This window comes from Gopherus evgoodei, chromosome 21, assembly GCF_007399415.2.
Source record: "Gopherus evgoodei ecotype Sinaloan lineage chromosome 21, rGopEvg1_v1.p, whole genome shotgun sequence".
Taxonomy (NCBI): Eukaryota; Metazoa; Chordata; order Testudines; family Testudinidae; genus Gopherus; species Gopherus evgoodei.
In genome coordinates this window covers 11,178,095-11,203,329 of record NC_044342.1, presented here as the reverse complement: position 1 = coordinate 11,203,329, position 25,235 = coordinate 11,178,095, and the positions used below count along the sequence as shown (strand labels likewise).

The 25,235-nt window shown below is 63.1% G+C and overlaps 2 protein-coding genes across 3 annotated transcripts; one reads left to right on the top strand and one right to left on the bottom strand.

The window, feature by feature from the left end:
* Window positions 1-196: 196 nt before the first annotated feature.
* Window positions 197-16,001, bottom strand: LOC115637942 (solute carrier family 12 member 3-like). The gene is made up of 25 exons (XM_030539535.1): window positions 15,972-16,001; window positions 15,769-15,844; window positions 15,465-15,560; window positions 14,558-14,697; window positions 12,694-12,804; window positions 12,438-12,549; window positions 12,224-12,354; window positions 12,029-12,113; window positions 11,691-11,851; window positions 11,229-11,336; window positions 10,706-10,829; window positions 10,493-10,594; window positions 9,048-9,203; window positions 8,842-8,941; window positions 8,519-8,630; window positions 8,314-8,442; window positions 6,819-6,925; window positions 6,512-6,594; window positions 6,253-6,324; window positions 5,915-6,019; window positions 4,515-4,626; window positions 2,767-2,853; window positions 2,302-2,437; window positions 2,094-2,161; window positions 197-590 (listed from the first exon to the last, which is right to left on the bottom strand). Exons 1-25 carry the CDS (start codon window positions 15,972-15,974, stop codon window positions 449-451), a joined length of 2,658 nt encoding a protein of 885 aa, XP_030395395.1. The 5' UTR covers window positions 15,975-16,001; the 3' UTR covers window positions 197-448.
* A 3,630-nt stretch (window positions 16,002-19,631) lies between these two features.
* Window positions 19,632-25,193, top strand: KLHL33 (kelch like family member 33). Of its 2 annotated transcripts, XM_030539524.1 has the most exons (5): window positions 19,632-19,706; window positions 21,203-21,757; window positions 22,154-23,075; window positions 23,593-23,763; window positions 24,061-25,193. In XM_030539524.1, exons 2-5 carry the CDS (start codon window positions 21,217-21,219, stop codon window positions 24,707-24,709), a joined length of 2,283 nt encoding a protein of 760 aa, XP_030395384.1. In that variant the 5' UTR covers window positions 19,632-19,706; window positions 21,203-21,216; the 3' UTR covers window positions 24,710-25,193. The 2 variants fall into 2 exon arrangements, with proteins under 2 accessions (XP_030395384.1, XP_030395385.1); XM_030539525.1 differs by lacking the exon at window positions 23,593-23,763.
* Window positions 25,194-25,235: the final 42 nt, after the last annotated feature.

Genomic DNA, 25,235 nt, shown 5'->3' with positions numbered 1-25,235 from the left:
AACAGCAGAGCTTTGTGGGGGGGACCCCAGGGCTGGGGTGGCAGGGGTTGTGGGTCAGGAGTGAGGGGCACCAGCAGAGCTATGGGGGGATAAGGCTGGGTTAGATGGGGCTGTGGGTCAGGAGTGAGGGGCACTGGCAGGGCTGGGGGGGGTCAATTGACAAGGTGTCAGGTGCTGTGTAAATAACAATATTTAATATTTACAATGCAGCGCGGTGGGCGCTACCCCCCGGCAGGGGCAGAGCACAACAGGCCGTGGCCCAGGTGTCCAATTCCCCACGGCAATGTCAGAGGGGACAGTTGAGCGTGCAGAGATGGCAGCACCAGCATCAGCCCCCTGCCCAGCTGGGGGCCACGATCCGTCCAGCTGGGCTGGGGCTGCTGCTCCACTGCTGGGGAAAGAACCCAGGTTTCCAGGCTACTCCCTCGGGCTAAGCCTGCAGCGCCCCCTACTGGCAGTAGAAGGTCAGAGCATCCTGCTGGTTGCCCCGGATGAAGGCAACAGGTGGGCGCAGATCCCTGGACAGGGTCTCCAGCCAGGCCATGTAGAGGGCGCTGGGACAGGTCCCCTTGCGCACCACAGGCAGGCTCCTGCAGGGAGGGATGGGGGTCAGTGGAGGGGCATGGAGCTACCTCTGAGGGCTCCTATCCCCCCCACCCCCAGGGCAGGGTCAGAGGGCTCATAGAATATCACGGTTGGAAGGGACCTCAGGAGGTCATCTAGTCCAACCCCTGCTCAAAGCAGGACCAACACCAACTAAATCATCCCAGCCAGGGCTTTGTCAAGCCAGGCCTTAAAAACCTCTAAGGATGGAGATTCTACCACCTCCCTAGGTAACCCATTCCAGTGCTTCACCACCCTCCTAGTGGAATAGTGTTTCCTAATATCCAAACCTAATATCTAAACCTCCCTCACTGCAACTTGAGACCATTACTCCTTGTTCTGTCATCAGGTACCACTGAGAACAGCTGAGAGCCATCCTCTATGGCAGGGTTTCTCAAATGGGTTGCTGCTTGTGTAGGGAAAGCCCCTGGCGGGCCGGGCCGGTGTGTTTACCTGCCCTGTCCACAGGTCTGGCCGATAGCAGCTCCCACTGGGCACAGATTGCTGCTGGGCTGTGGGAAGCGGTGCAGGCCGAGGGACTTACTGGCCTGGAGCAGTGATCGGTCGGAGCTGTGGAGGGGGCAGGTAAACACACGGGCGCAGCCCACCGGAGGCTTTCCCTACACAAGTGGCGACTCCTGTTTGAGAAACCCTGCTCTATAGAAACCCCCTTCAGGTAGTTGAAAGCAGCTATCAACCCCCCCTCACTCTTCTCTTCTGCAGACTAAATAACCCCAGGTCCCTCAGCCTCTCCTCAAAAGTCATGCGCCCTACTCCCCTGATCATTTTCATTGCCCTCTGCTGGACTCTCCAATTTGTCCACATCCCTTCTGTAGTGGGGGGAACCAAAACTGGACCCAGTACTCCAGCTGTGGCCTCACCAGTGCTGCCTAGAGGGGAATAATCACTTCCCTCAATCTGCTGGCAATGCTCCTACTACTACAGCCCAATATGTCATTGGCCTTGGCAACAAGGGCACACTGCTGACTCATATCCAGCTTCCCGTCCACTGTAATCCCCAGGTCCTTTTCTGCAGAACTGCTTAGCCAGTGGGTCCCCAGCCTGTAGTGGTGCATGGGATTCTTCCGTCCTAAGTGCAGCACTCTGCCCTTGTCCCATCATCCAGGTCATTAATAAAGATGGTGAACAAAACCAGCCCCAGGACCGACCCCCGGGGCACTCTGCTTGATACCGGCTGCCCCTACCCTGTGCCCCAGGGCAGGGCCATGGAGCAATCCCCCAGGGCAATGATCACTCCCCCCACAGCCAGGGATCCCAGGGCACAGCCCTTCCCCTACGGTTTGTTCCTTCTGCTGCACTGACGCATACAGGCCAGGCCCGCCCCCCCCCCCACCTGCTCTACCCACTAGCCCCCCCCTGCCTATGACTCGCAGGGGGTCTCTTCCCCATCCCTGGTACTGCAGTGAGACAGTGCCAAGATCACGCAGACCGACAGCGCTGTCCCGCGTGGGGATGGGGCCTGCACTCACATGACGATCAGGGCGGCGTTCCGGGAATTCTCCTGCAGGATTTCATGGAGTCGGACCTGCTGCTCCGACTGTGGGGGAAGAGTGAGAGGAGGTTGTGGTGTGTCCAGTGCCCAACCCCCAGGAGTCCTGGCTCCCAATCTCCGGCTCCAATCAGTAGATCCCCGGTCCTCTACCAGAGCCAGGCTAGGACCCAGGCGTCCGATCTCACCTTTTTCCTGTAGACCCGCAGATCCTCATCTGACACCTTCCAGGGTGTCTCCCTCCGCAGGGCCTGTGTGGCCTCAGGGCTGCGCTGCCCCTCATTGAGCCGGAACGGAGCCACCAGGTCCTCAAACTCCTTCAGGCTGGGGGCAGAGCACAGGGCTGAGGACAGCTGGCCCCATCCAGAGGGCTAGGCAGTCTAGGGTGGTACCTGTCTCCTCTAGGGTGGGGGCTGGGAGCCAGGACTCCTGGGTTCTATTTTCCTCACCCAGACAGCTGTAGGGATCCTTCACTGTGGTGGTGGTGCCAGGGCGGTGGGGTCCATTTCAGGGGTTCTTTTAGGCCCCGGGACTGGGACTGGGCCTGGTGCCCCACCTCCAGGTAGTGGGGAGCCTGGGGAATGGGGGCAGGCCTGAGGCCCCCCCCAACAAGTGGGGGTGGGGAATTGCTATCGGAGGCGGGGGGGACTCACCTGCTCTCCTCCGGCTGCCAGGCCGCGTGGGGCAGCACCAGCACCTCGCTGAAACCCAGGCGGAACTTGCTGAGCAGCAACTGGATCCTGTGGGGCAGAGCGGGAGTGATGGGCCCACTGGAGGGGGGGAGCGGCGTGGCCCGTGGGTGGAGGGGGAATGTGGGTGGGAATCTGTGGGGCCCACGGGAGGGAGGAGTGGCAGGGCCAGCAGGTGGGTGGGAATGCGAGGGCCCATGGGAGGGGGGAGAGGGGTGGGAGGGAATTCAGGGGGCCCGTGGGAGGAGGGAGAGGGGCGGGAGGAATGCAGGGGCCAAGTGGGAAGGGGGAGGGGGTGGGTGGGAATTCAGGGGGCCCATGGGAGGGGGTAGAGGAGTGGGAGGAATGCGGGGCCCTGCGGGAGGGAGGAGAGGGGCAAGAGGGAATGCGGGGGCCCACGGGAGGGGGGAGAGGGATGGGTGGGAATTCAGGGGGGCCCGCGGGAGGGGAGAGAGAGGCGAGTGGGAATGCGGGGGCCCGCAGGTGGGGGCAGAGGGGCAGTGGGAATTCAGGGGGGCCGTAGGAGGGAGAAGAGGGGCAGGAGGAATGGAGGGGCCCACGGGAAGGGGGAGGGGTGGGTGGGAATTCAGAGAGCCCGTGGGAGGGGGGAGAGGGGCGAGTGGGAATGCGGGGGCCCATGGGATGGGGGAGACGGGCGGCTGGGAATTCAGTGGGCCCGTGGGAGGGAGGAGAGGGGTGGGTGGGATTTCAGGGGGCCCGCAGGAGTGGGCAGAGAGGCAGGAGGGATGCAGGGGCCCAGGGGAGGGGGCAGCGGTGGGAGGAATTTGGAGGCCCGTGGGAGGGGGAGGGGCAGGAGGGATGCGGGGACCTGCAGGAGGGGGCAGAGGGGCTGGAGGGATGCGGGGGGCCTGCAGGAGAGGCAAGGGTGGGAGGAATTTGGGGGGCCCGTGGGAGGGGTCAGAGGGGCGGGAGGGATGCGGGGGGCCTGCAGGAGAGGCAGGGGTGGGAGGAATTTGGGGGGCCCGTGGGAGGGGTCAGAGGGGCGGGAGGGATGCGGGGGGCCCCCGGGAGGGAGTAGGAGTGGGAGGAATTTGGGGGGCCCGTGGGAGGGTTCAGAGGGGCGGGAGGGATGTGGGGGGCCTGTGGGAGGAATTTGGGGGCCCGCAGGAGGGGGCAGGGGCAGGAGGCCCGTGGGAAAGGTCAGTGGGGCGGGAGGGATGCGGGGGCCCATGGGAGGGGGCAGAGGGGCGGGAGGAATTTGGGGGGCCCGCGGGAGGGGTCAGAGGGGCGGGAGGGATGCAGGGGGCCTGCAGGAGAGGCAGGGGTGGGAGGAATTTGGGGGGCCCGCGGGAGGGGTCAGAGGGGCGGGAGGGATGCAGGGGGCCTGCAGGAGAGGCAGGGGTGGGAGGAATTTGGGGGGCCCGCGGGAGGGGTCAGAGGGGCGGGAGGGATGCGGGGGCCCGCAGGAGGGGGGAGGGTTGGGAGAAATTTGGGGGCCCGTGGGAGGGTTCAGAGGGGCGGGAGGGATGCGGGGGGCCTGTGGGAGGAATTTGGGGGCCCGCGGGAGGGGGCAGGGGCGGGAGGGATGCGGGGGCCCGTGGAAGGGGGCAGGGGTGGGAGGAATTCGGGGGCCCGCAGGAGGGGGGAGGGGTGGGAGCGATGCGGGGGCCCGTGGGAGGGGTCAGAGGGGTGGGAGGGATGCGGGGGCCCGCGGGAGGGGGCAGGGGTGGGAGGAATTCGGGGGCCCTCACTCCTGGCGCTGCTGCTCCGCACTGCCCAGGTGGCCGCTGACGAAGACCCGGACGCGGCAGCGTCTCCAGCGCTTGCGGCGGCTCAGCAGGTAGGGGACCAGCAGGGTGAGCCCTGCGGGGAGACGGTGTCAGGGGCGGCGGGAGCCGCCAGCAGTGACGGGTGGGGGGCTGCCAGGAGGGGAGAGGGCTGGAGGAGAGATGGGAGCTGGTAGGGGAGCTGCCAGGGGAGGGGGGCTGATGGAGGGAGGAGGTTAGGGGGCTGCCAGGAGGGGAGAGGGCTGGAGGAGAGATGGGAGCTGGTAGGGGAGCTGCCAGGGGAGGGGGGCTGATGGAGGGAGGAGGTTAGGGGGCTGGCAGGACGGGAGAGGGCTGGAGGAGAGATGGGAGCTGGTAGGGGAGCTGCCAGGGGAGGGGGGCTGATGGAGGGAGGAGGTTAGGGGGCTGGCAGGACGGGAGAGGGCTGGAGGAGAGATGGGAGCTGGTAGGGGAGCTGCCAGGGGAGGGGGGCTGATGGAGGGAGGAGGTTAGGGGGCTGGCAGGACAGGAGAGGGCTGGAGAAGAGATGGGAGCTGGTAGGGGAAGAGATGGGAGCTGGTAGGGGAGCTGCCAGGGGATGGGGGCTGATGGAGGGAGGAGGTTAGGGGGCTGGCAGGACGGGAGAGGGCTGGAGGAGAGATGGGAGGCTTCCCAGGGGTGGGCGGGGGCTGGCAGAGGTTGGGGGTTGAGGGGGGGATGCTGGCAGGGGAGGGGGGCTGTAGGGAGAGGGAGCTGGTGGACGGAGGGGCTTGATGGGGTGGCGGTTGGATGGAGGGAGGAGGTTAGGGGGCTGTCAGAGGTGAGGGGGCTGGTGGAGTGGCTGACGGTGTGGGGGCTGATGGAGGGAGGAGGTTGGGGGGCTGGCAGAGGCGAGGGGGCTGGTAGAGGAGCTGCCAGGGGAGGGGGCTGATGGAGGGAGGAGGTTGGGGGGCTGGCAGAGGCGAGGGGGCTGGTAGAGGAGCTGCCAGAGGAGGGGGCTGATGGAGGGAGGAGGTTGGGGGGCTGGCAGAGGCAAGGGGGCTGGTAGGGGAACTGCCAGGGGCAGGGCTGGCTCCAGCGGTTTTTCTGCCCCAAACAGTGTGGGCGGGGGGGGGGGGCAGAATGGGCGGCACTTCGGCGACAGCTCTACCATCGCTGCTTCGTTGTTCGGCAGCAGGTCCTTCCTTCCGAGAGGGACTGAGGGACCCACCGCCGAAGAGCTGGACGTGCCGCCCCCCTCCGTTGGCCACCCCAAGCACCTGCTTGGGGCGTCGGTGCCTGGAGCCGGCCCTGGACAGGGATGCGGGGTGGGCTGGGGAGCTGCCAGGGGAGGGGGGCTGGTGGGGGAGCTGCCAGGGGTGGAGGGTGGGCTGGGGGACACGCACCCCCATCGTCAAAGAGCCAGTAGACGTCCACACATCCCCTCTTCTGCTGGGCCTGGAAGTGGGTCTCAGTGAGCTCGTCCGCGCCCAGCACCTTCACGCTGCTGCCTGTGGGCACATGGGGCAGGTGGGGCAGGGCAACCCCTAGGTTCGGGGCAGGATGGCATCCCCCCACCCCCCCCAGGGCTCCCTTGGCCTGGCATGGGCCTAATGCCCCTGGCTGCCACCCACAGCCCCCTCCCTCGCTGCCCAGCCCCTGCCCCCAGCTGCTTCAGTCTCTGACCCCCTACCCACACCCCTCTCTGCTCCCAGCAGCCCCTCATCCCTGCCCCCCCCCTCACCTGCATTGCCCAGCTCCTGTCTCAGCTTCTCTCCCTGCAGCACTGCCTCAGGGTCCTCAAACACGGGGTTCACTGGGGAGAAGGGGATTAGATAGCTGAGGGCAGCCCCCTGGCCACACCCAGCTGCACAGCCACCTCCCAGGGAATGGGGCAGGCAGCGAGCACTGCTGGAGGTCACTGCTGCCCCCTACTGGCAGGCCCAGGCATGTCCATGGGTCTGTGTCCATCTGCCCTCCCCCAGCCCACCCCCCATACTTACCATAGGCCCGCACCATCCGTGACACATCCAGTCCGTCCTTCATTCTCAGCACGCACACCCCGGCCCGGCCGTCGAATGCGTCACTGGGGGCACAGAGGGGGGTCAGGGGGTACTGCCGGGGGGGATCCCAGGCCACCCAAGGGCCTTCAGCCCTGGTACTGCCTGGGAGGTGCCAGAAAGGAGGTGCTGTCCCCCAGGGAGTCTCCCCACCTCCAGAGATGCCGCCAACCCCATTGCTTCCCCCTGCTCCGGGGCATCCACCCCAGCCCCCTACCCCACTGCTGCCCCCCCAGCCCAGCCCCCTTACTGGATGGTGGCCACGTAGTTCTCCAGGTTGTGGGGTGAGTCCGTCTGCCAGTTCTGCTTGTAGCCCAGCACAATCGTGTTGGGTTTGAGACGCCCCAGCCCGCACACCTGGGGAAAATCGTCGATGAGGCTGGGGCAGTGCTGGGGGGATGACACAGCGCAGCATGGCAGGTTGCACTCACTAGGCGGCAGGGCGGTACATGCACAGCACAGTGCTCATCTGCTCCAGCAGGGGCAGCACACAAAGCAGGGCTCAGCCCCTCCAGCAGGGGCAGTGCGTGAGTGCGCACGCACGCACGCACACACACACACACAGAGTGCAGGGCTCAGTCCCTCCAGCAGAGAGCGCTGGGACAGAAACACACACACACACACAGAGCAGGGCTCAGCCCCTCCAGCAGAGCTCTGGGACAGAAACACACACACACACACAGAGCAGGGCTCAGCTCCTCCAGCAGAGGGTGCTGGGACACACACACACACACACACACACAGTGCAGGGCTCAGCCCCTCCAGCAGAGGGTGCTGGGATGGACACACACACACACACGCACACACAGAGCAGGGCTCAGCCCCTCCAGCAGAGGGCACTGGGACACACACACACACACACACACACACACACACACAGCAAGGCTCAGCCCCTCCAGCAGAGCACTGGGACAGAAACAAACACACACACACACAGAACAGGGCTCAGCCCCTCCAGCAGAGCACTGGGACAGAAACACACAGACACACACAGAGTAGGGCTCAGCTCCTCCAGCAGAGGGTGCTGGGACACACACACACACACACACACAGAGCAGGGCTCAGCCCCTGCAGCAGAGAGCACTGGGACAGAAACACACACACACACAGAGCAGGGCTCAGCTCCTCCAGCAGAGGGCGCTGGGACACACACACACACACACACACACACACACACACACACAGTTGCAAGGCTCAACCCCTCCAGCAGAGGGCGCTGGGACACACACACACACACACAGAGCAGGGCTCAGCCCCTCCAGCAGAGGGCGCTGGAACACACACACACAGTGCAGGGCTCAGCCCCTCCAGCAGAGGGCGCTGGGACAGACACACACACACACACACACACACACACACACACACACAAAGAGCAGGGCTCAGCCCCTCCAGCAGAGGGCACTGGGACAGACAGACAGTCAGACAGACACACACACACACACACACACACAGAGCAGGGCTCAGCTCCTCCAGCAGAGGGTGCTGGAACACACACACACAGTGCAGGGCTCAGCCCCTCCAGCAGAGGGCGCTGGGACAGACAGACAGACACACACACACACACACACACACACACACAGAGCAGGGCTCAGCTCCTCCAGCAGAGGGCGCTGGAACACACACACACAGTGCAGGGCTCAGCCCCTCCAGCAGAGGGCGCTGGGACAGACTCAGACACACACACACACACACAGAGCAGGGCTCAGCCCCTCCAGCAGAGGGCGCTGGAACGGACACTCACACACCTGCATGAGGCTGCGGGCTCCGCTGCGCAGGTCTGGGGCCGTGATGAGGGTGTAGAAGGATCGCACCTTGCGCCTGCTCAGCCACTTGACGTGCTCCTCTGAGTCGCTGTCCCCTGGGGTATCCTGCAGCTGGGAGAGGCAAGGGGAGGGTTAGGGGGCAGGATCCCAGGCTCCTTGAGGCCCCCCTCGGCATCCCCGTACTCACTCCAGCCACGTTCCCACAGATCATGAGGCTGACCCCCTTGGTGAAGGCGCTGACGAAATCCACCAGAGCTGGCCGGAAGCTGGGGGGACCCGTCAGCACCAGACACTGGGGGCTGGAAGAGAGAGAGAGTTGGAACAGTCCAAAGGGGGGTGCTCTCCCCACAGAGACAGTGCTGCCCCTAATGCCCAAGCATTCTCAGAATCAGTTATAGAGCCCGGCACCCCCCATTCTAACCACTGGACCCCACTCTGCTCCCAGAGCCAGGCATGGAACCCAGGAGTCCTGGCTCCCAGCCCTCCCTGCTTTCAGCCAGCCAGGCCTACCGGAAGTTCTTGACATGCTCCTCCACTTGGGTGAGGCTGACAGAGTAGGACAGGGCCATGCTGTAGGTCCCGGCCTGCACAGAGGAGCCCCAGTTGACATCTGAGGGGAGAATGAAGAGGATGCAGGGACGCAGAGGAAAGCTTGTTTGGTCTGGGTGCCCCCCAGGTCTCCCCGTCCCCTCCCACCGCCCCGGCGCCTCCCTTACCTGGCTTCTTGTAGCTGACGTAGGCCAAGCTGACCAGGATAATGCCCACCACGATGAGGGCCGCCCACCAGGTCAGCAGGAACATGATGACCACGGAGACCACGGCCCCAAAGAGGGCGCTCCACTTGCTGAAGTAGCGAAAAGAAGGTCGCCAGCCTGGGAGGAGGGAGAGTGAAAGGCTGTGCCCAGACCCATGTGTCAGACCCCCCACAACCCAACCTATCTCCCCACATGGCCAGGGCAACAGTAACCACCCTGCCCAGCTCAGCCTTTTCAGCTTGAAAGGCTCAGCCCTACACCGCCTGACTCCTGCAACTCAACTCAACCCTCCGCCGCCTGGCTCCTGCAACCCAGCTCAATCCTACACTGCCCAGCTCCTCCAACTCAACTCTATTCCACCCGGCTTGTGCAACCCAATTCAACCCTACTCCACCCGGCTCCTGCAACCCAACTCAACTCTACTCCACCCAGCTCCTGCAACCCAACTCAACCCTCCACCACCCAGCTCTTGCAACCCAACTCAATCCTACACTGCCCAGCTCCTCCAACTCAACTCTATTCCACCCAGCTTGTGCAACCCAACTCAACCCTACGCTGCCCAGCTCCTGCAACCCAACTCAACCCTACACCACCCGGCTCCTCCAACCCAACTCAACCCTACTCCACCCAGCTCCTGCAACCCAACTCAACCCTCCACCACCCAGCTCTTGCAACCCAACTCAATCCTACACTGCCCAGCTCCTCCAACTCAACTCTATTCCACCCAGCTTGTGCAACCCAACTCAACCTTACGCTGCCCAGCTCCTGCAACCCAACTCAACCCTACACTGCCCAACTCCTGCAACCCAACTCAACCCTACACTGCCCAACTCCTCCAACCCAACCTGCTCGACCCTATGCAGCTCCTCCAACTCTCTGCTCAACCCAACACCCTTTCAGCTCAGTCCAACTGTATTCTACCCATCTCCAACTCAACTCTCCTTCCTGCACAACTCCTCCAACTCAACCCAGCTCAATCCTTCCAACTCCTACCCACCTCTACACCGCAGCCCAACCCTTCCAACCCAACACTGCCCTTCAGGGCAACCCTTAGAACTGAACTCAGCTCTCGCCTACCCAGCTCCAACTCAACCCACTCTGCACTACTCAGTCCCTCATCACCCTACCCTACGTCAATAAGCATATCCCTTTCAACCCAACCCCCATCATCAGAATCCAACACAACCCATCCAATCCAACCTCACTCTACTCACCCTCCCAGTTCAACACAACCAGCCCCCTCCTACTCTGTTCAAGAATTCCCATGCCAGACACCCAGCCTGACACCCTGCACTCAACACATGCTTGGTTTGATCCCTGGTGCTGGATGTGACAAACCTCAGCTAAACACCTCAGCAAAGCCCTTCCTGCCCCTGCCCCTATGGCTGCTGGGGTTCCTGCTGTACCTGGGGAGTTGGTGATTGTGGCATGGAAGCAGCTGAAGTTGATGAGGGCGTAGGAGCAAAGGAAGAAGTTGGAGATGATGGGGGCGATGGTGTTGAGCTCAGCTGTGGGTGCAATGGAGAGATGGGTCAATATGGGGGCGCATTCCCATCCCACAGCAAGGAGGAGATGGTTCCCTTCCACCTGGCCGCAGCAGGGTGCGTGACCCCACTCACCGATGAGGATGAAGGCGATGGCCAGGATGAAAGTGAGCATATAGCCCCGAAGCGGCTCGTTGTTCTTGCCATAGCCCTTGGCGAAGAAGCCGATGATGGGATACAGCTTATCTTGGCACAGGCACTGCGGGGGACAGGCATAGGCAAGGTAGGGGGTTCAGTGGTAGCAGAGCTACGGGTGACAGAAGGCGCACAGGCCCAGGGTGGGAGGTAGGAGGCTGGTTAGAGATGGTTTGGGCTGCGATGATCCGAATAAGAAGAGGACTGAGGATTTGTTTGGAGGGATAGTGAGGGTGCTCTTGGGGGCTGGGGGGGTCACTGGAGGTGGTGGGGTTTTCAGAAGTAGGGGTGTCTCTGGCGGTGATTTGGGGGCATTCCAGAGCACGTTCGTGAGGGTGGTGTTTGGTAGGCTGCTGTTGCGGGTGTGGTATGGATGGAAGGGGTACGTTTGGGTGCTGTTGTTACTGAGGCTGTAGCTGGGGTGTTCTGTTGTTGGGCCCCCACCCCTGACACCCGGACTCACCTGGAAGACCTTGGGGGCTGAGACCAGGCAGGCCAGAGCAGAGGAGAGGGTGGCGGCGAAGATCCCAGCTGTGATGAGGGGACTGAAGCCGGACACCATGCTCATTGTCTGGGAGGGAGACAGACCCCAGGATAGTGGGGATCAGAGAGCGACATTCCCAGCCTGCCTCTCCCATCACCCATAGCTCCCATCCCATGCCCCAAATGCTCTCCGTCCCCTTCAGTGGTGGCTCCTCCCCCTCACTGTTGGCTCCTCCCCAGTCCCACCCCCTCAGTGCTGGCTCGTTCCCCAGTTCCACCCATTCAATACTGGCTCCTCCCCCAGTCTCATCCCCTCAGTGCTGGCTCCTCCCCCACACTGCTGGCTCCTCCCCTAGTCCCAACCCCCTAAGTGCTGGCTTCTCTCCTCACTGCTGGCTCCTCCCTCAGTCCCACCCCCTCACTGCTGGCTCCTCCCCCCTACCTGGTAGTTGTTGGCCAGCCCGTACTCGCAGGTGCCAACCTGGGCGCACTCCGTGAAGTTCCAGCCGTAGCCGCACCCGAGGCCCAGGCAGCCGTCCGTGGTGTTGGGGGAGCCCAGTGTGTCGTTCAGACTCCCGGACGCATCACGCACTACGCATGACCCTGGGGGAATGTGGGAAATGAGTGACCTCCCCCTAGGACTTAGTGCCCCCCCCCCCAGCAACTCCCCTGGCAATCAAGTATCCCTCAGTGACCTCCCCCAGGATGTAGAGCCCCTGTCCATTCCCTGCAGTATGGCACCCCCTAGAGAGCCCTGCCCCCCATTCCCTGCCCCGTTACCTATGGTAGCTGAGATGGCCAGGTAGGAGAGCGTGGTCCAGAAGATGGCCAGCAGGGTGCCCTTGGGAATAGCCACTGCGGGGTCCTACAAACGAGGATAATGGGGTGGTTAAATGGGGTGGTTATTGTGGCCCATAACTCTCAGGGGAACCAGTTCCCCTAGCCCCTGCTGGACCTGGGGGGCCAGGAGCCCACCTTGAGGTCGCCTGAGATGTTGGCGCCAGCCAGGATACCAGTGGCTGAGGGGAAGAAGATGGAGAACATGCCAAAGAAGTTGCCCGATTCGCCCCGCCACTCTGGCCCGATATTCTCCAGGAAGATGTCCCCTACAGGAAGGGAGAGGGCAAGGTTAAGAGGGGCTGCACTGCCCAAGAGGGCCTCCAGTGGTGGAGAGTTCCACTGGGCCTACCTCGGTAGCTGAAGTAGCCTTTGGACATTTTCTCCTCTGTGGCTGGAATCAGGGTGCCCACGAAGTAGTTGATGAAGGAGACCATGATGACAAAGAAGAAGACAACCTGGGCCTGCAAGAAGGCAGGGAGAAGAGCTGAGAACTCAGGGGTCCTGGCTCCCAGCCCCTCCGCTGCTCTAACCCATTAGACCCCACTCCCCTCCCACAGCTGGGGATGGAACCCAGGAGTCCTGGCTCCCAGCCCCGCCCCGAGTACCTTGGCTTCCCACTCCATGCCAGCCAGCGCGATGCCCAGCAATACTGTCACCGTGATGACGCCCACGATCCGGATGTCATTCACAGGGTCTGTCATCACCACGTCAAACTCCTGGGGGGCAGGTATATGGAGACGAGTTTGTGGGGGCCCGGAGGGGGGAGGGCAGGGCAGGGAGTCAGAGAAGGGAGTGGAGGGAGCCAAGTATGGGAAGTGGGACAGCTGGGCCCAGTGTGGGTCGGGGAGAGCAGACAGAGACCAACGGCAGATTGTGGACGGTGTGGGGTGGGGCATGGCTGGGGGCTCAGTGGGGCCCATGTACCAACAGCTGGTGGCGCATGCTCTAGATAATGCCACATTCTCAAAGCAGACAGGTGGGGCGGGTGGGGGTAGTGGAGCTGAGAAAGGGACAGGTGGGTAGGGAGGGGTGGGTTAGGGATTGAGGCTAGAGCTGGGATTAAGATTAGAGTTGGGACTGATGTCAAGGGTTAGGTTAGTAGTTCTAGGGTCAGAGTAGGGGTTAGATCGAGGGTTAGGATTTAGTGTAGATTTAGCTCTAGGGGTAGATCTAGGTGTATGGTGAGTTAGGATTAGCCTTCAGGGCTTAGAGTTAGGAGTTGGGGTTAGCATTCAGGGTGAAGGTTTTGGGTTAGGGTCAGTGTTCGGGGTTAGAGTTAGGATTGGGGTGAGGGTTAGGGTTGGGATTAGGATTAGAGGCACGGTTAGGGGTTAGGGTTGGTATTGGGATTAGGATTAGCATTGAAGGTTAGGGTAAGGGGTAGGGTTAGGGGATAGGGTTGGGTTTGGGGTTAGGGTTAGAGTTGGGGTTAAGGGTTTGAGGTTAGGTTCAAGAGTTAGGGGTTAGGGTTAGTGTTAAGGTTTAGGAGTTGGGGTTAGAGTTAGGGTTAGGGTTTAGGGTTAGGATGAGGGGTTAGAGTTAGGGGATAGGGTTGGGGTTAGGGTTAGAGGTTAAGGGATTGGGTTAGGGTTAGATATTAGAGTTACGGTTAGGGTTTAGGGTTAGTGTTCAGGGTTAGGGCTGGGGGTTGGGGTTAGGAGATAGGGTTGGGGTTAGGGTTAGGAGATAGGGTTGTGTTGGGGTTAGGGATTAAGAGTTTGGGGTTAGGGTTAAACATTTAGCATTAAGGATTAGGGGTTAGAATTAGCATTTAGGGTTAGGGGTTAGGGCAGGGGTAGGCAAACTGCGCCCTGGGGCCTCATCCAGCCCTTCAGACATTTTAATCTGTCCGTCAAGCTCCTGCTGGGGAGTGGGGTCGGGGGGTTGCGTGTGCCATGGCTCCACACGGCTCCCTGTAGCACCAGCATGTCCTCCCTCTGTCTCCTACACATAGGGACAGCCAGGGGGCTCCACACGCTGCCCCTACCCCAAATGCTGCCCCCGCAGCTCCCATTAGCCGGCAACCGTGACCAATGGGAGCTGCAGGGCCGGGGTCTACAGACGGGGCAGTGCACACAGCTGCCTGGCCGTGCCTGCACATAGGAGCCAGAAAGGGGACATGCTGTTGCCGCCTGGAGCCTGCACCCCTGACCCCTCCCAGCACCTCTACCCCAGCCCTGATCCCCCTCCCACTCTCCGAACCCCACGGTCCCACCCTCCTGCACTCCAGAGCCTACACTGCCAGCTGGAGCCCTCACTCCCCCACCCGCACCTGTGCCCCAGTCCAGAGCCTCCTCACGCATGCTGAACTCCTCATTTCTGGCCCCACCCAGAGACTGCACCCCAACTCCCAGCTGTGTGAGCATTCCTGGCCCGTCATACAATTTCCATCCCCAGGTGTGGCCCTCAGGCCAAAAAGTTTGCTCACTCCTAGGTTAGGGTTATTGTTCAGGGCCAGGCCCCACCTACCAGCAGCAGGTCGCGCACAGTCTCGGCGAAGCCCACCACATGCATAGCCACAGCCACAGCATTGGCGAAGGAGAAGAGCAGCCCGATGGAGCCGCCCAGCTCAGGGCCCAGGCTGCGCGAGATCAAGAAGTAGGTGCCCCCTGCGCCCAGACAGACAGACAGACAGACGGGGTCAGCAGGGAAGGGGGGGTCTAGGGGCTTGGGAACAGGCAAGGCTGTTGAGAGAGCCCTGGGGAAAGTGTGTGTGTGTGTGCACCTCTGTGTGTATGTGTTTGTGTCCCTGCTGCCCCCTGGTGGCGAGATGAGCCCTTGTGTGTGTGAGTCCCCACAACCCCTGCTGGAAGGGATGAGCCCTGTGCTGAGTGTTTGTGTGTGTGTGTGTGTGTGCACAAGTGTATAATTTTAAGTGCATGACTCTGTGTGTGTGAAGTTTTGCATGTATAACTATGTGTGTACCTAAGTGTGTATGTTATTTTGTGCATGTAGTTGCCTATCTGTGATTTTGCGACTCCGGGGTGCAGAATTTCCTGTGTGTAACGCTGAGCTGTGTGGAGCACTGTGTACGTATCAGCAGGTGAGTCGCTGCTGTGTGTGTGATTCCCTGTCTGTCGCTGTGAATGGCTGTAGTTTAGTCTAACTATGTGGAACTGGAGCTAATTTTGTGTCCACACACCTGTGCATCTCTAGCTGTGTGTTTCTGCAGTTGGGTCTCATTGTGTAGCAGTGCGTGTATGTGTGTGTGGGGGGGTGTTGTCTCTCTCTTCCCTCTGGCCAGGTTGAGATAACAGCCCACCTACTGCTACCAAAGGGGAGCGCTTCCCTGACCACCCTGTTTGTGTGGCGGCCCTGGTTTGAACCCGCCTCCCTAGCCCCACAGCGCCCCTGGGATGTGGGGCCCTTCTCTCACCTGCCTTCACCTTGCCATTGGTGGAGATGGCAGAGATGGACAGGCCGGTGATTGTGGTGACTACAGTCGACATGAGGATGATGAGCCATGTCAGCCCTGGGGGAGAAGAGGAACATGGTGAATGGGGACCTGGGGAGTGAACCCACCCCCTGCCCCCCTCTTTACTCCCCCGATATTGGGCACCCTCCTGCTCCCATTGGGGAACACCGAGAACCCACCACAAGTTCCCAGCTGGCTTCTCTCTCCTACCCCACTGGTGGTGCTGGAAGGGCCTAGCCATGGGGCGCCCTCACCCCCCCATTACCTATCCCAGCCTGGGCTGTGATCCAAGGCAGCCGGAGATATAGGATCACGCCCCAGATGTTGAGCATGCACCGGATCTGGGGAGAGAAAAGGGAGGTGGGTGAGATGATGGAACCCAGGAGTCCTGGCTCCCAGCCTGCCCCCCCACCCCACTGACCTACCGGACTCCTGCTCCCCTCCCCTCCCTGAGGGATCCCAGTTTACCATCACGCCGGTCACCCAACCGAACCGGACTGGTTCCGCTTCCAGGCTTGCTGCATCTGGATCCTCCTCATCTCCCTCCTTAGCCCTGGATTCCCCAGGGTCAGGAGTGTCAGGGAACCCGGGCCCGTCCTCCTGCGTGGGTGGGGAAATAGCATTAGAGCGCCCACTGCTGAGCCCCACGTGTCCTGCAGCATGGCCTCCCCTTCCAAGCCCCGATCCTGTTCCCAGCACCACAGCACCCCCTGCCGAGCCCCCCACACCTTGCAACACAGCACCCCCTGCCGAGCCTCCTGTTCCCGGCAGCACGGTGCCCCCTGCCAAGCCCCCCGCTCCCGGCAGCACGGTGTCCCCTGCCAAGCCTCCTGCTCCCTGCAGCATGGCCTTCCCTTGCAAGCCCCGGTCCTGTTCCCAGCACCACAGCACGCCCTGCCGAGCCCCCCATGCCTTGCAACACAGCACCCCCTGCTGAGCCCCCTGTTCCTGGCAGCACGGTGCCCCCTGCCAAGCCCCCCGCTCCCTGCAGCACAGCGCCCCCTGCCGAGCTCTCCGCTCCCTGCAGCACGGTGCCCCCTGCTGAGCCCTCTGTTTCTGGAAGCCCGGCACCCCCTGCTGAGCCCCCCACACCTTGCAACACGGCACCGCCTGCTGAACCCCCCACATCTTGCAACATGGCACCCCCTGCTGAACCCCCCGCTCCCTGGAGCACAGCACCCCCTGCCGAGCTCCCTGCTCCCTGCAGCACGGTGCCCCCTGCTGAGCCCTCTGTTTCCGGCAGCCCGGCACCCCCTGCTGGGCCCCCCACACCTTGCAACATGGCACCGCCTGCTGAACCCCCCACACCTTGCAACACGGCACCCCTTGCTGAACCCCGCGCTACCTACAACACAGCCCCCCTGCTGAGCCCCCTTCCAAGCCCCGGTCCTGTTCGCGGCACCACAGCACCCCCTGCTGAGCTCCCTGTTCCCGGCAGCATGGTGCCCCCTGCCAAGCCCCCTGCTTCCTGCAGCATGGCACCCCCTGCGGAGCCTCCTGCTCCCTGCAGTACTTTGCCCCCCGCTTCCTGCAGCACGGTGCCCCCCACTCCCTGAAGCACGGTGCCCCCTGCTGAGCCCCCTGCTCCCTGCAGCACGGCGCCCCCTGCTGAGCACCCCGCTCCCTGCAGCACGGTGCCCCCCACTCCCTGCAGCACGGCGCCCCCTGCCAAGACCCCGCTCCCTGCAGCACAGCGCTCCCCCCTGGGCCTCCCTTTCCCTACTCCACACAGTACCCCCAGTGCTCACCACGTTGCGCAGCACCTCCAGCGAGGGGCGACTCTTGCGGGCCCGCCCTGGGGGGGCCGACTGGGCGTAGAACTCGTAGCAGGGGCTGACGTCCATTGTGGTCGCGTAGTCTGGGGGAGCTGAGAGGGAGCCCCTCTCACCTGCCTGGCCAGAGCCCTCAATGGATGGGGCTGGGGGGCACGGCGGGGGGCTTGCCCCTTCCTTGCCTTTGTCCAGGGTGGGGCCCGTCTGGAGCTTCCGTACCTTGAACCGGCCCAAGGCCAGAACCGTCTTGTAGGCCGGGGAGTCCATGGGGTGCCGGGTCCACCTGGGGTGAGGGGGACTCCAGTACTTGGAGCAGGAAAGGGTTAAACTCCCCCCACCCCACTAACTGAGGAGGCAGCAGGGACACACACACACACACACACACTCTCTCTCAGTTGTTCTTTCCATTTTAGAGATTGTGAAATAGGGGCTAGAACCCAGGAGTCCTGGCTCCCAGCCCCTCGTCCTGCTCTAAGCACTAGACCTCACTCCCCTCCCAGAGCTAAGAGAGAACCCAGGAGTCCTGTCTCCCACTCCCCCATCACCACCTGGTTCTAACCACTAATCCTCACTCCCCTCCCAGGCCTGGGGTTGCGGGGGAGGGAGCTGGGAGCCAGAACTCCTGGGTTCCCTTTCCTCAGGGTGGCAGAAGATGCAGATGAACAGACAATCTCTTCCCCTTACCCCACCCTGCCCATCCCCCAGTACCTGCTACCTTTCCGCTGGCCCTGAGTTCAATCCTGTGCCCCTCTCCCTGGCCCCTCCTTGCCTTATAAAGGGCCCAGGCTGAGAGGCCAGGCCGGGCCCTCCAGAACCGGCCCAGGCAGCCCCTGGCCGGCCCCACTGCCCTGCCCCTAACTCCCCCCCCCACCATCTCCAAACACCGAGACTTTCCATCAGCCCCGGCCCCCCTGTTTGCTCTGCTTATCAGCCCCGCGTTCTTTCCACTGGGGCCCACTCCGCCCAGCTCTGCTTGGGGCAGGGGCCCAGGACAGGGCAGAGGGGCCAGAGGACCCCTCACCAGTGCATGTTGGGGGGAAGTGAGGGCTGGGCTGGAGGCCCAGGGGAATCACCACCAGGAGGAGGCCATGTGGGGGATAGGAGCCATGGGGGGATGGGCAGGGGGTGTTGTGTGGGGCAACACAAACCCCCTCCCCCCGAGCAGGGCTTGTGTATGTTTGTGCCCTCTGATAAAGGGGATGGGCCCTGCTTGGAGGGGTGTTTGTCCTTGCCCCATACTGCCGAGGAGGATTCTCCTGGGTACACGCTGCTCCAAGGGCAGGCTGAGCAGAATGCCAGGCCTGCATATCCCCATGGCGCAAGCCTCACAGGGACCTTTGACAATGAGGTAGGTTTGTGTCTCCCTACAAATATTCTTACCCCCTCCTCAAAAGGGCTCCAGCAGAGACAGTAGGTGAGGCAGGAAATTAGGCGCACCCTACCCACAAATCCCATCACCCCACCCAGCGAGCCCATCCCCTCATCCCGCACCCCTTATACCCCATCCCCCACCCATCCTGTACCCGCCACCCCATCCTCCACCCATTCATCCTCTACCCTCATCCCCTACCCCATCCTCCACCCTCCACCCAGCCATCCCATCTCCCCATCCCATACACTCCATCCAGCCATCCCCCCACCCATCTAGAACCCCCTCTCCCATTCCATTTCACCTTGCACCCCCCCACAACTGTCCTTCCACATCCACTCCAACCAGTCCATCATTCTGAACTCCCCCACCCCCCTTTGTTCTATTCTGGCTCTTTACACTCTGATGGAAAAACTAATTTAAACAAACTTTTTTTACCTCAGCTGGGAAAAATGCCTTTATCCCCTAGCACTGCCCAGCCCCCATGGGGGGGGTATCATGCTCCCATGGGGGTCTAACCACTAGGCATCACTCCCCTCCCAGAGACAAAACCCAGGAATCCTGGCTCCCAGCTCCCAGCGCTAACCACTAGGCACCACTCCCTTGCAGAGACAGAACTCAGGAGTCCTGGCTCCCAGTCCCCCTGCTCTAACCACTAGGCCCCACTCCCCATCTGTCTCCTGAAGCCCTTGTGCTTTGGACTCCTAGACACCAGCTCCTGGAAACTTCTGTCCTTCCCCACTGGTGAATCCCCAGCGGAGGAAGGGGGCAATACAGAGGCTAGGACATCCCTCTCTGCTCCCAGGAATCCCACCTATGCCCCACAGCCAGGGGCCTCCAGGCTTAGGGCTCCTGGCCAGAAGCTCCCTGGCCGCAGGGCTGCAGTCCAAGGGGAGGGCAGTATGGGGCCCAGGACATGCGGTGGGCTGGCATGGAACCTGGCCTGCCCAGACCGAGCTATAATTAGCCCCTGGGATTGGGGCCAACACTCCCCTGCGGCTACCCGTCTCCAGGCCTCGGGAAGGATCATCCCACAGCCCACCCCACAGCGGGCCCCAGCAGGTAAGGGGCAGGGCTGGGGTGGGGAGGGAGGCTGTGGGGCAGGAACTCTGGGACTGGAACGGGGAGAAGGACAGGGTGAGGGTGTGCATCAAGCCTACACCCCACAGCAAATGCAGACACACAGATACAGCAACTACACACACGCACTGCAACCCTCTCCACAGCAACCACACACATATACACACACACAACACCCCAGCAACTACACACACAACACAGATATGAACTACACACACACACACCAGAACCCCCAGCAGGAACTACACACAAGCACACACACACACACAACACAGATAACAACTATATAAACACCCCCTACAGCAATTACACATACACATACATGCCCCACAATCCCCTCCCAGCAATTACACACACACATACACGCCCCACAATCCCCCCCAGCAACTACACACACACAAACACAGACAGGAACTACACACACACACACCCCGCAACCCCCGCCCCAGCAACTACATGCCCCTCCCCAGCAACTACACACACAACACAGGCAGCAACTAGACACACACACACACTGCAACCCCCCCAGCAACTACACACACACACAACAGAGAGGAACTACACACACAAACCACAATAGCTCTCTCACTTTTCACAGCAACTATCCACAGCAAACACTCTCACACAAAGTGAACACAGGAACATGCAAACACCATACCCACACACAGCAACACACTGCACAACTGCACGCACTAGAAGGTTAATGACACCACACGGTCATACATCACCCCCCACACACTTCACAACCACACACAGAGACACCACAGATACTCCCGCTCAGCACACAACACCACCAGAGCACAAAGACACCCCCCAACACAGCACACAAGACGTCATAAAATCTCTCAAATACGTCCCCAATACCCACAGCTCACAACCCCCCAACTGTTACACAAACACCACACTGCAATTATGCACACATGCCACAAAAACACCCTCCCCAGTTACAATCACACACACACACACACACACACACACACACACACACACACACACACACACTTAAGTAGCTGTTGAATGGCAAAAAGAGAATGGAAAACGGCCTGTTCCCTATAGGTGGCACCGGCTCCCATCCGGCCCCAGGGCGGGGGCTGACTGGCTCAGGGGGGCAGCAAATGGCGCACGAGGCCTGCCCCTCTAAGGGGCACCAACTCCCATCCATCCCCAGGGCGGGGGCTGACTGGCTCAGGGGGGCAGCAAATGGCGCACGAGGCCTGCCCCTCTAAGGGGCACCAACTCCCATCCGGCCCCAGGGTGGGCGCTGACTGGCTCAAGGGGGGCAGCAAATGGCACACAAAGCCTGCCCCTCTAAGGGGCACCAACTCCCATCCGGCCCCAGGGCGGGGGCTGACTGGCTCAGGGGGGGCAGCAAATGGCTCACGAGGCCTGCCCCTCTAAGGGGCACCAACTCCCATCCGGCCCCAGGGCGGGGGCTGACTGGCTCAGGGGCCAGGGCCTTTCATGTCCTTTCCTGGCAGGTACCCCCAGGGTGATGTGGCCAGGCGAGGGGCCGGAGCCAGCTGAGGGGCCAGACGAGGAGGGCGACACACCCGAGCCACGCTGGGAGCTGCGGAGCGAGTGCCACGCCCAGCAGTTCTTCGAGGCAGCGTTGGAGCTGCGCGGGCAGGGCCAGCTGGTGGATATGACAGTGCTGGCCGGCGCTCAGCGGTACCAGGCCCACGGCGTGGTGCTGGCTGCCGTCAGCACCTTCTTCTGCCAGCAGCTGGCGTGCGGGGCTGCCAGGGAAGTGGACGTGAGCCCACTGGCCACACCACGCGGCTGGGAGGCTGTGCTGGATTTTGCCTATACAGGGGCCTTCACTGCCATGCCGGGCACGGCCGGGGAGCTGGAGGCTGAAGCTCAGGCCCTGGGTGCACCACGAGTGGTGGAGATCTGCCGGAAGATGGGTGGCGGGCTGGAGGGCAGGAGCCCGGATGAGGAGCAGTGGGAGACGTTGCGGGGTATGGAGGAGCTGTACCGAGCCGGGGTGGGCTGTGACCTAGCGCTGACCACTGAAGGAGAGACCTTCCGAGGTGAATGGGGTACCAGCAGAGGTGGGGAGGGGGCAGGGCTGGGCTAGCAGGGGGCTGCGGGTTGGGAGTGAGGGGCACCAGCAGGGCTGGGCTAGCAGGAGATGCAGATCGGGACTGAGGGGCACTGGCAGAGCTTGGGGGGAGCCCAGGGCTGGGGTGGCCAGCACTAGGGGCAGGGCTGGGGTTCAGAGGGCTGCATGTCGGGAGTGAGGGGCACTGGCAGTGCTGCAAAGGAGCCCATCGCTAGGGGAGCAGGGGACTGCCGGTTATGAGGGGCACCAGCAGCCCTTGGCAGGGAGGAGCCCAGGGTTGGGGTGGCCGGCACTGGGGGCAGGGCTGGGCGGCCCGAGGGTGACTTTGGGATCTCCATGCCTGACCTCCCACCTCTCCCCACAGCTCACCGGGTCGCCCTGAGCTGTGGCTGTGAGTATTTCCGGGCCATGTTCTGCAGCGGGATGCGGGAGGCACGCCAGGGAGCTGACCCCCTGCCCACGCTCATGGCCCCAGCCGACCTGCGCCTGCTGCTGCCCTTCGCCTACTCGGGGACAGTGGCGGGTAGCTGGGCCGAGCTGCTGGGCACAGCTGAGACCGCCCTGCAGTACCAGGCCTCGGGGCTGCTGGCACTCTGCCTGGAGGCCCTGCAACGGGCACTGAGCCCGGCCCGCAGCCTGGACCTGCTGGCCTTTGCCCGTGCCTATGACCTGCGCCCACTGGGCACTGCCGCCCAGGCCTACGCCCTGGCCAACTTCAGCGGGGTGGCACGGTGCCCCGGCTTCCCGGCCCTGCCACTGGCCGAGCTGCTGGCCCTGCTGGGCTCAGACGAGCTCTACGTGGCCAGCGAGGTGGAGGCCTTCGAAGCTGCCCTGCGCTGGCTGGATGCCGACTGCACCCGCCGCCTGCCCCATGCTGAGGCCGTCCTGGGCTGCATCCGCTTCTCCCTGATGGGCACGCGGGAGCTGCGCCGGGTGCGAGCCGTGGACCTCCTGGCACCGCCAGGCCGCCTCTACCAGCTGCTGGTGGCGGCAGTGGCAGGCGAGGGGCCCTGCCGCGTGCGCACTCCGGCTGGGGCCCTGGTGATCTGCGGGGGTGAGGGGCTAGCGCCCAGCCTAGCTACCCGCCGCCCCACCCGCGAGCTGTGGTTCGCCCACCGGTTCCATAGTGGTGTGGGGCTGGTCAAGCAGGTGGAGTGGAGGCGACTAGGACAGTTCCCGGACGGGCCACGGTTCCGCCACGCTGCCGCCGTGCTGGACAACATGCTCTACGTGCTGGGCGGGAAGCACTACTACGGGGTGCGGGACATGCTGGCCACGGCCTTCCGGTGAGTGGGGCAGGTGCTGGCCTCTAGGGGGTGCCAGCTCCCATCCGGCTTTGAGCAGGGAGCCTGGTGGCCCAGGGGGGCGGGGAATGGGGCACAGGGCCTTTCCCATCTAGGGGGCACCGTCTCCCATTCGGCTCTGAGCAGGAAGGCTGGCACAGGGGGGCGGGGAATGGGGCACAGGGCCTTTCCCGTCTAGGGGGTGCTGGCTCCCATCAGGCCCCAGGGTGGGGGTCTGATTGGCTGGTGTCAGGAGAAGGGATCTGTGGTGGGTGGGGAAATGGGACTTGGGGGGCAGGGAATGGGACCTGAGGTGGGGGTGAGGGGCTGACTGGGGGGATGGGGTGGGGAGAATGGGACCTGGGTCTGGCTTGGGTGAAGTGGGGGAGCTGGCCAGCCCAGGGGACAGGGAATTGGGCCCGGGCTGGGCAGGGGACTGGCCGGTCCAGGGAGGCAGAGAATGGGACCTGGGGCAGGCAATGGGATCCATATGGGGAGTGCCCACCTCACCCCATTGCAGGTACGACCCCGCGCAGGACTCCTGGCAGCGCCTGGCCGACATGCCCAGTGCCCGCAGCTCCTTCCCGGCTGTGGGGGTGGCTGGGCGGATTTATACCCTGGGAGGCAGCTCTGAGGATGCCTACTGCACGGATGGGGTGCAGTGCTACGACCCTCCTGCCGATGCCTGGAGGTGAGGGGGGTAGTGCCTACTCCTGCCCTTGGACGCCTGGGTCCCCTTTTCCCTCCAGGGCCTCCATCCCTGCATGGCTGAGCCAAAGTACCCACAACCTGGATATCTGGGGTCCCATTGGCACCAGGCCTGGTAGGGGCCAGGAGGGTGCTATGGAGGGGCTGTGGGCATGCCATGGGGGGCTGCCCTGGGTGGTGGTAGGGCTGCTATGGGGGGCCATGGTTGGCTGTTTGTTTCTGCTTTTTCCTCTATTTCATTGACTGATTTTTCTCTTTTCCTTTCTTTTCTCCCCCCCAGGCCATGCGCCCCCCTGCCTGCCCCGCTCTGCGGCCATGCTGCGTGCACCCTGGATGGCGCCATCTACGTTTCCGGGGGCTGTGACGGCTCAAGCAAGTGCCGGGCCTGGCTGCTGCAGCTCGGTCTGGGGGGGCCCTCAGCCCAGCTGGCCCCCATGCTGGAGGAACGGGCTGGCCACATCATGGAGGCTCTGGGGGGGCAACTCTATGTGGCCGGGGGCCTGCGCTGGCGCGATGGGGGCTACACCGACCAACTGGCCTGCGAAGTCTACAGCCCCGGCCCGGATGCCTGGGTCCGGCTGAGCCCGCTGCCCCAGGCCCACGTGGGGGGCGCCTCGGCCGTGCTGCAGGGGGAGCTTTATGTGCTGGGCGGTTACAGCCAGGAGACCTACCGGGACACCCATCTGGTGCACGCCTACCAGCCGGGGCAAGAGCGCTGGCTGATGCTGGGCACCCTGCCCCAGGCCTGTGCCGATCTGCGGGCCTGCGTCCTGCTGCTGCCGCCCGCCCTGCGGGGGGACCCAGCCCACCTGAGGCCCCCCCACGGGACCGGGCAGTCCCTGGCGCCTCCACACGGGATGGGGTCCCTGCCCCTCACCGAACGGAGTACCCCTCTGAGTCCCACATGGGACAAGAACCCCCCCCTCTGATATCCCCATGGGATGGGGCCCCCTCTGACCCCCCCCACCAAACGGGATACCTCTGAGTCTCCCATGGGATGGGGTCCCCTCTGACCCCACCCCCCACAGAACAGGGCACCCCTCTGAGTCCCACATGGGACGAGAACCACCCCTCTGATATCCCCATGGGATGGGGCCCCCTCTGACCCCCCCCACCAAACAGGGGATACCTCTGAGTTCCCCATGGGATGGGGCCCCCTCTGACCCTCCCACCAAACGGGATACCTCTGAGTCCCCCATAGGATGAGACCCTCCCCTGACCCCTCCACAGGACCGGGCAGCCCCCAGCACCTCCGCCCGGGACGGAGCCTGTTTCCCACAGAACGGGGACCCCCCATGGGGCGGGTGAGCCCCCAACACCCCTCAGCGGTATAGGGGAGCCCGATTTCTCCACATGGGGTGGGGGATCCCCTCTGACAAGGACCTGACACCTCTCCGTGGGACACCCCCCGCGGCCCCCTGGGGATGAGGATGGGGAGGGGGCCAGGCGGGGGGC

Excerpts from the sequence above, each read along its gene's own strand:
- LOC115637942 (XM_030539535.1), bottom strand. Across the intron at positions 8,942-9,047 it reads CGTCAGCTACAAGAAGCCAG|ATGTCAACTGGGGCTCCTCT; the intron begins GTAAGGGAGGCG and ends TTCTCCCCTCAG. Across the intron at positions 2,438-2,766 it reads TGGCAGCCGGAGGAGAGCAG|CCTGAAGGAGTTTGAGGACC; the intron begins GTGAGTCCCCCC and ends CTCTGCCCCCAG.
- KLHL33 (XM_030539524.1), top strand. The coding sequence starts at position 21,217 with ATGTGGCCAGGCGAGGGGCCGGAGCCAGCTGAGGGGCCAGACGAGGAG. Across the intron at positions 23,076-23,592 it reads ATGCTGGCCACGGCCTTCCG|GTACGACCCCGCGCAGGACT; the intron begins GTGAGTGGGGCA and ends ACCCCATTGCAG. Across the intron at positions 23,764-24,060 it reads CCTCCTGCCGATGCCTGGAG|GCCATGCGCCCCCCTGCCTG; the intron begins GTGAGGGGGGTA and ends TCTCCCCCCCAG.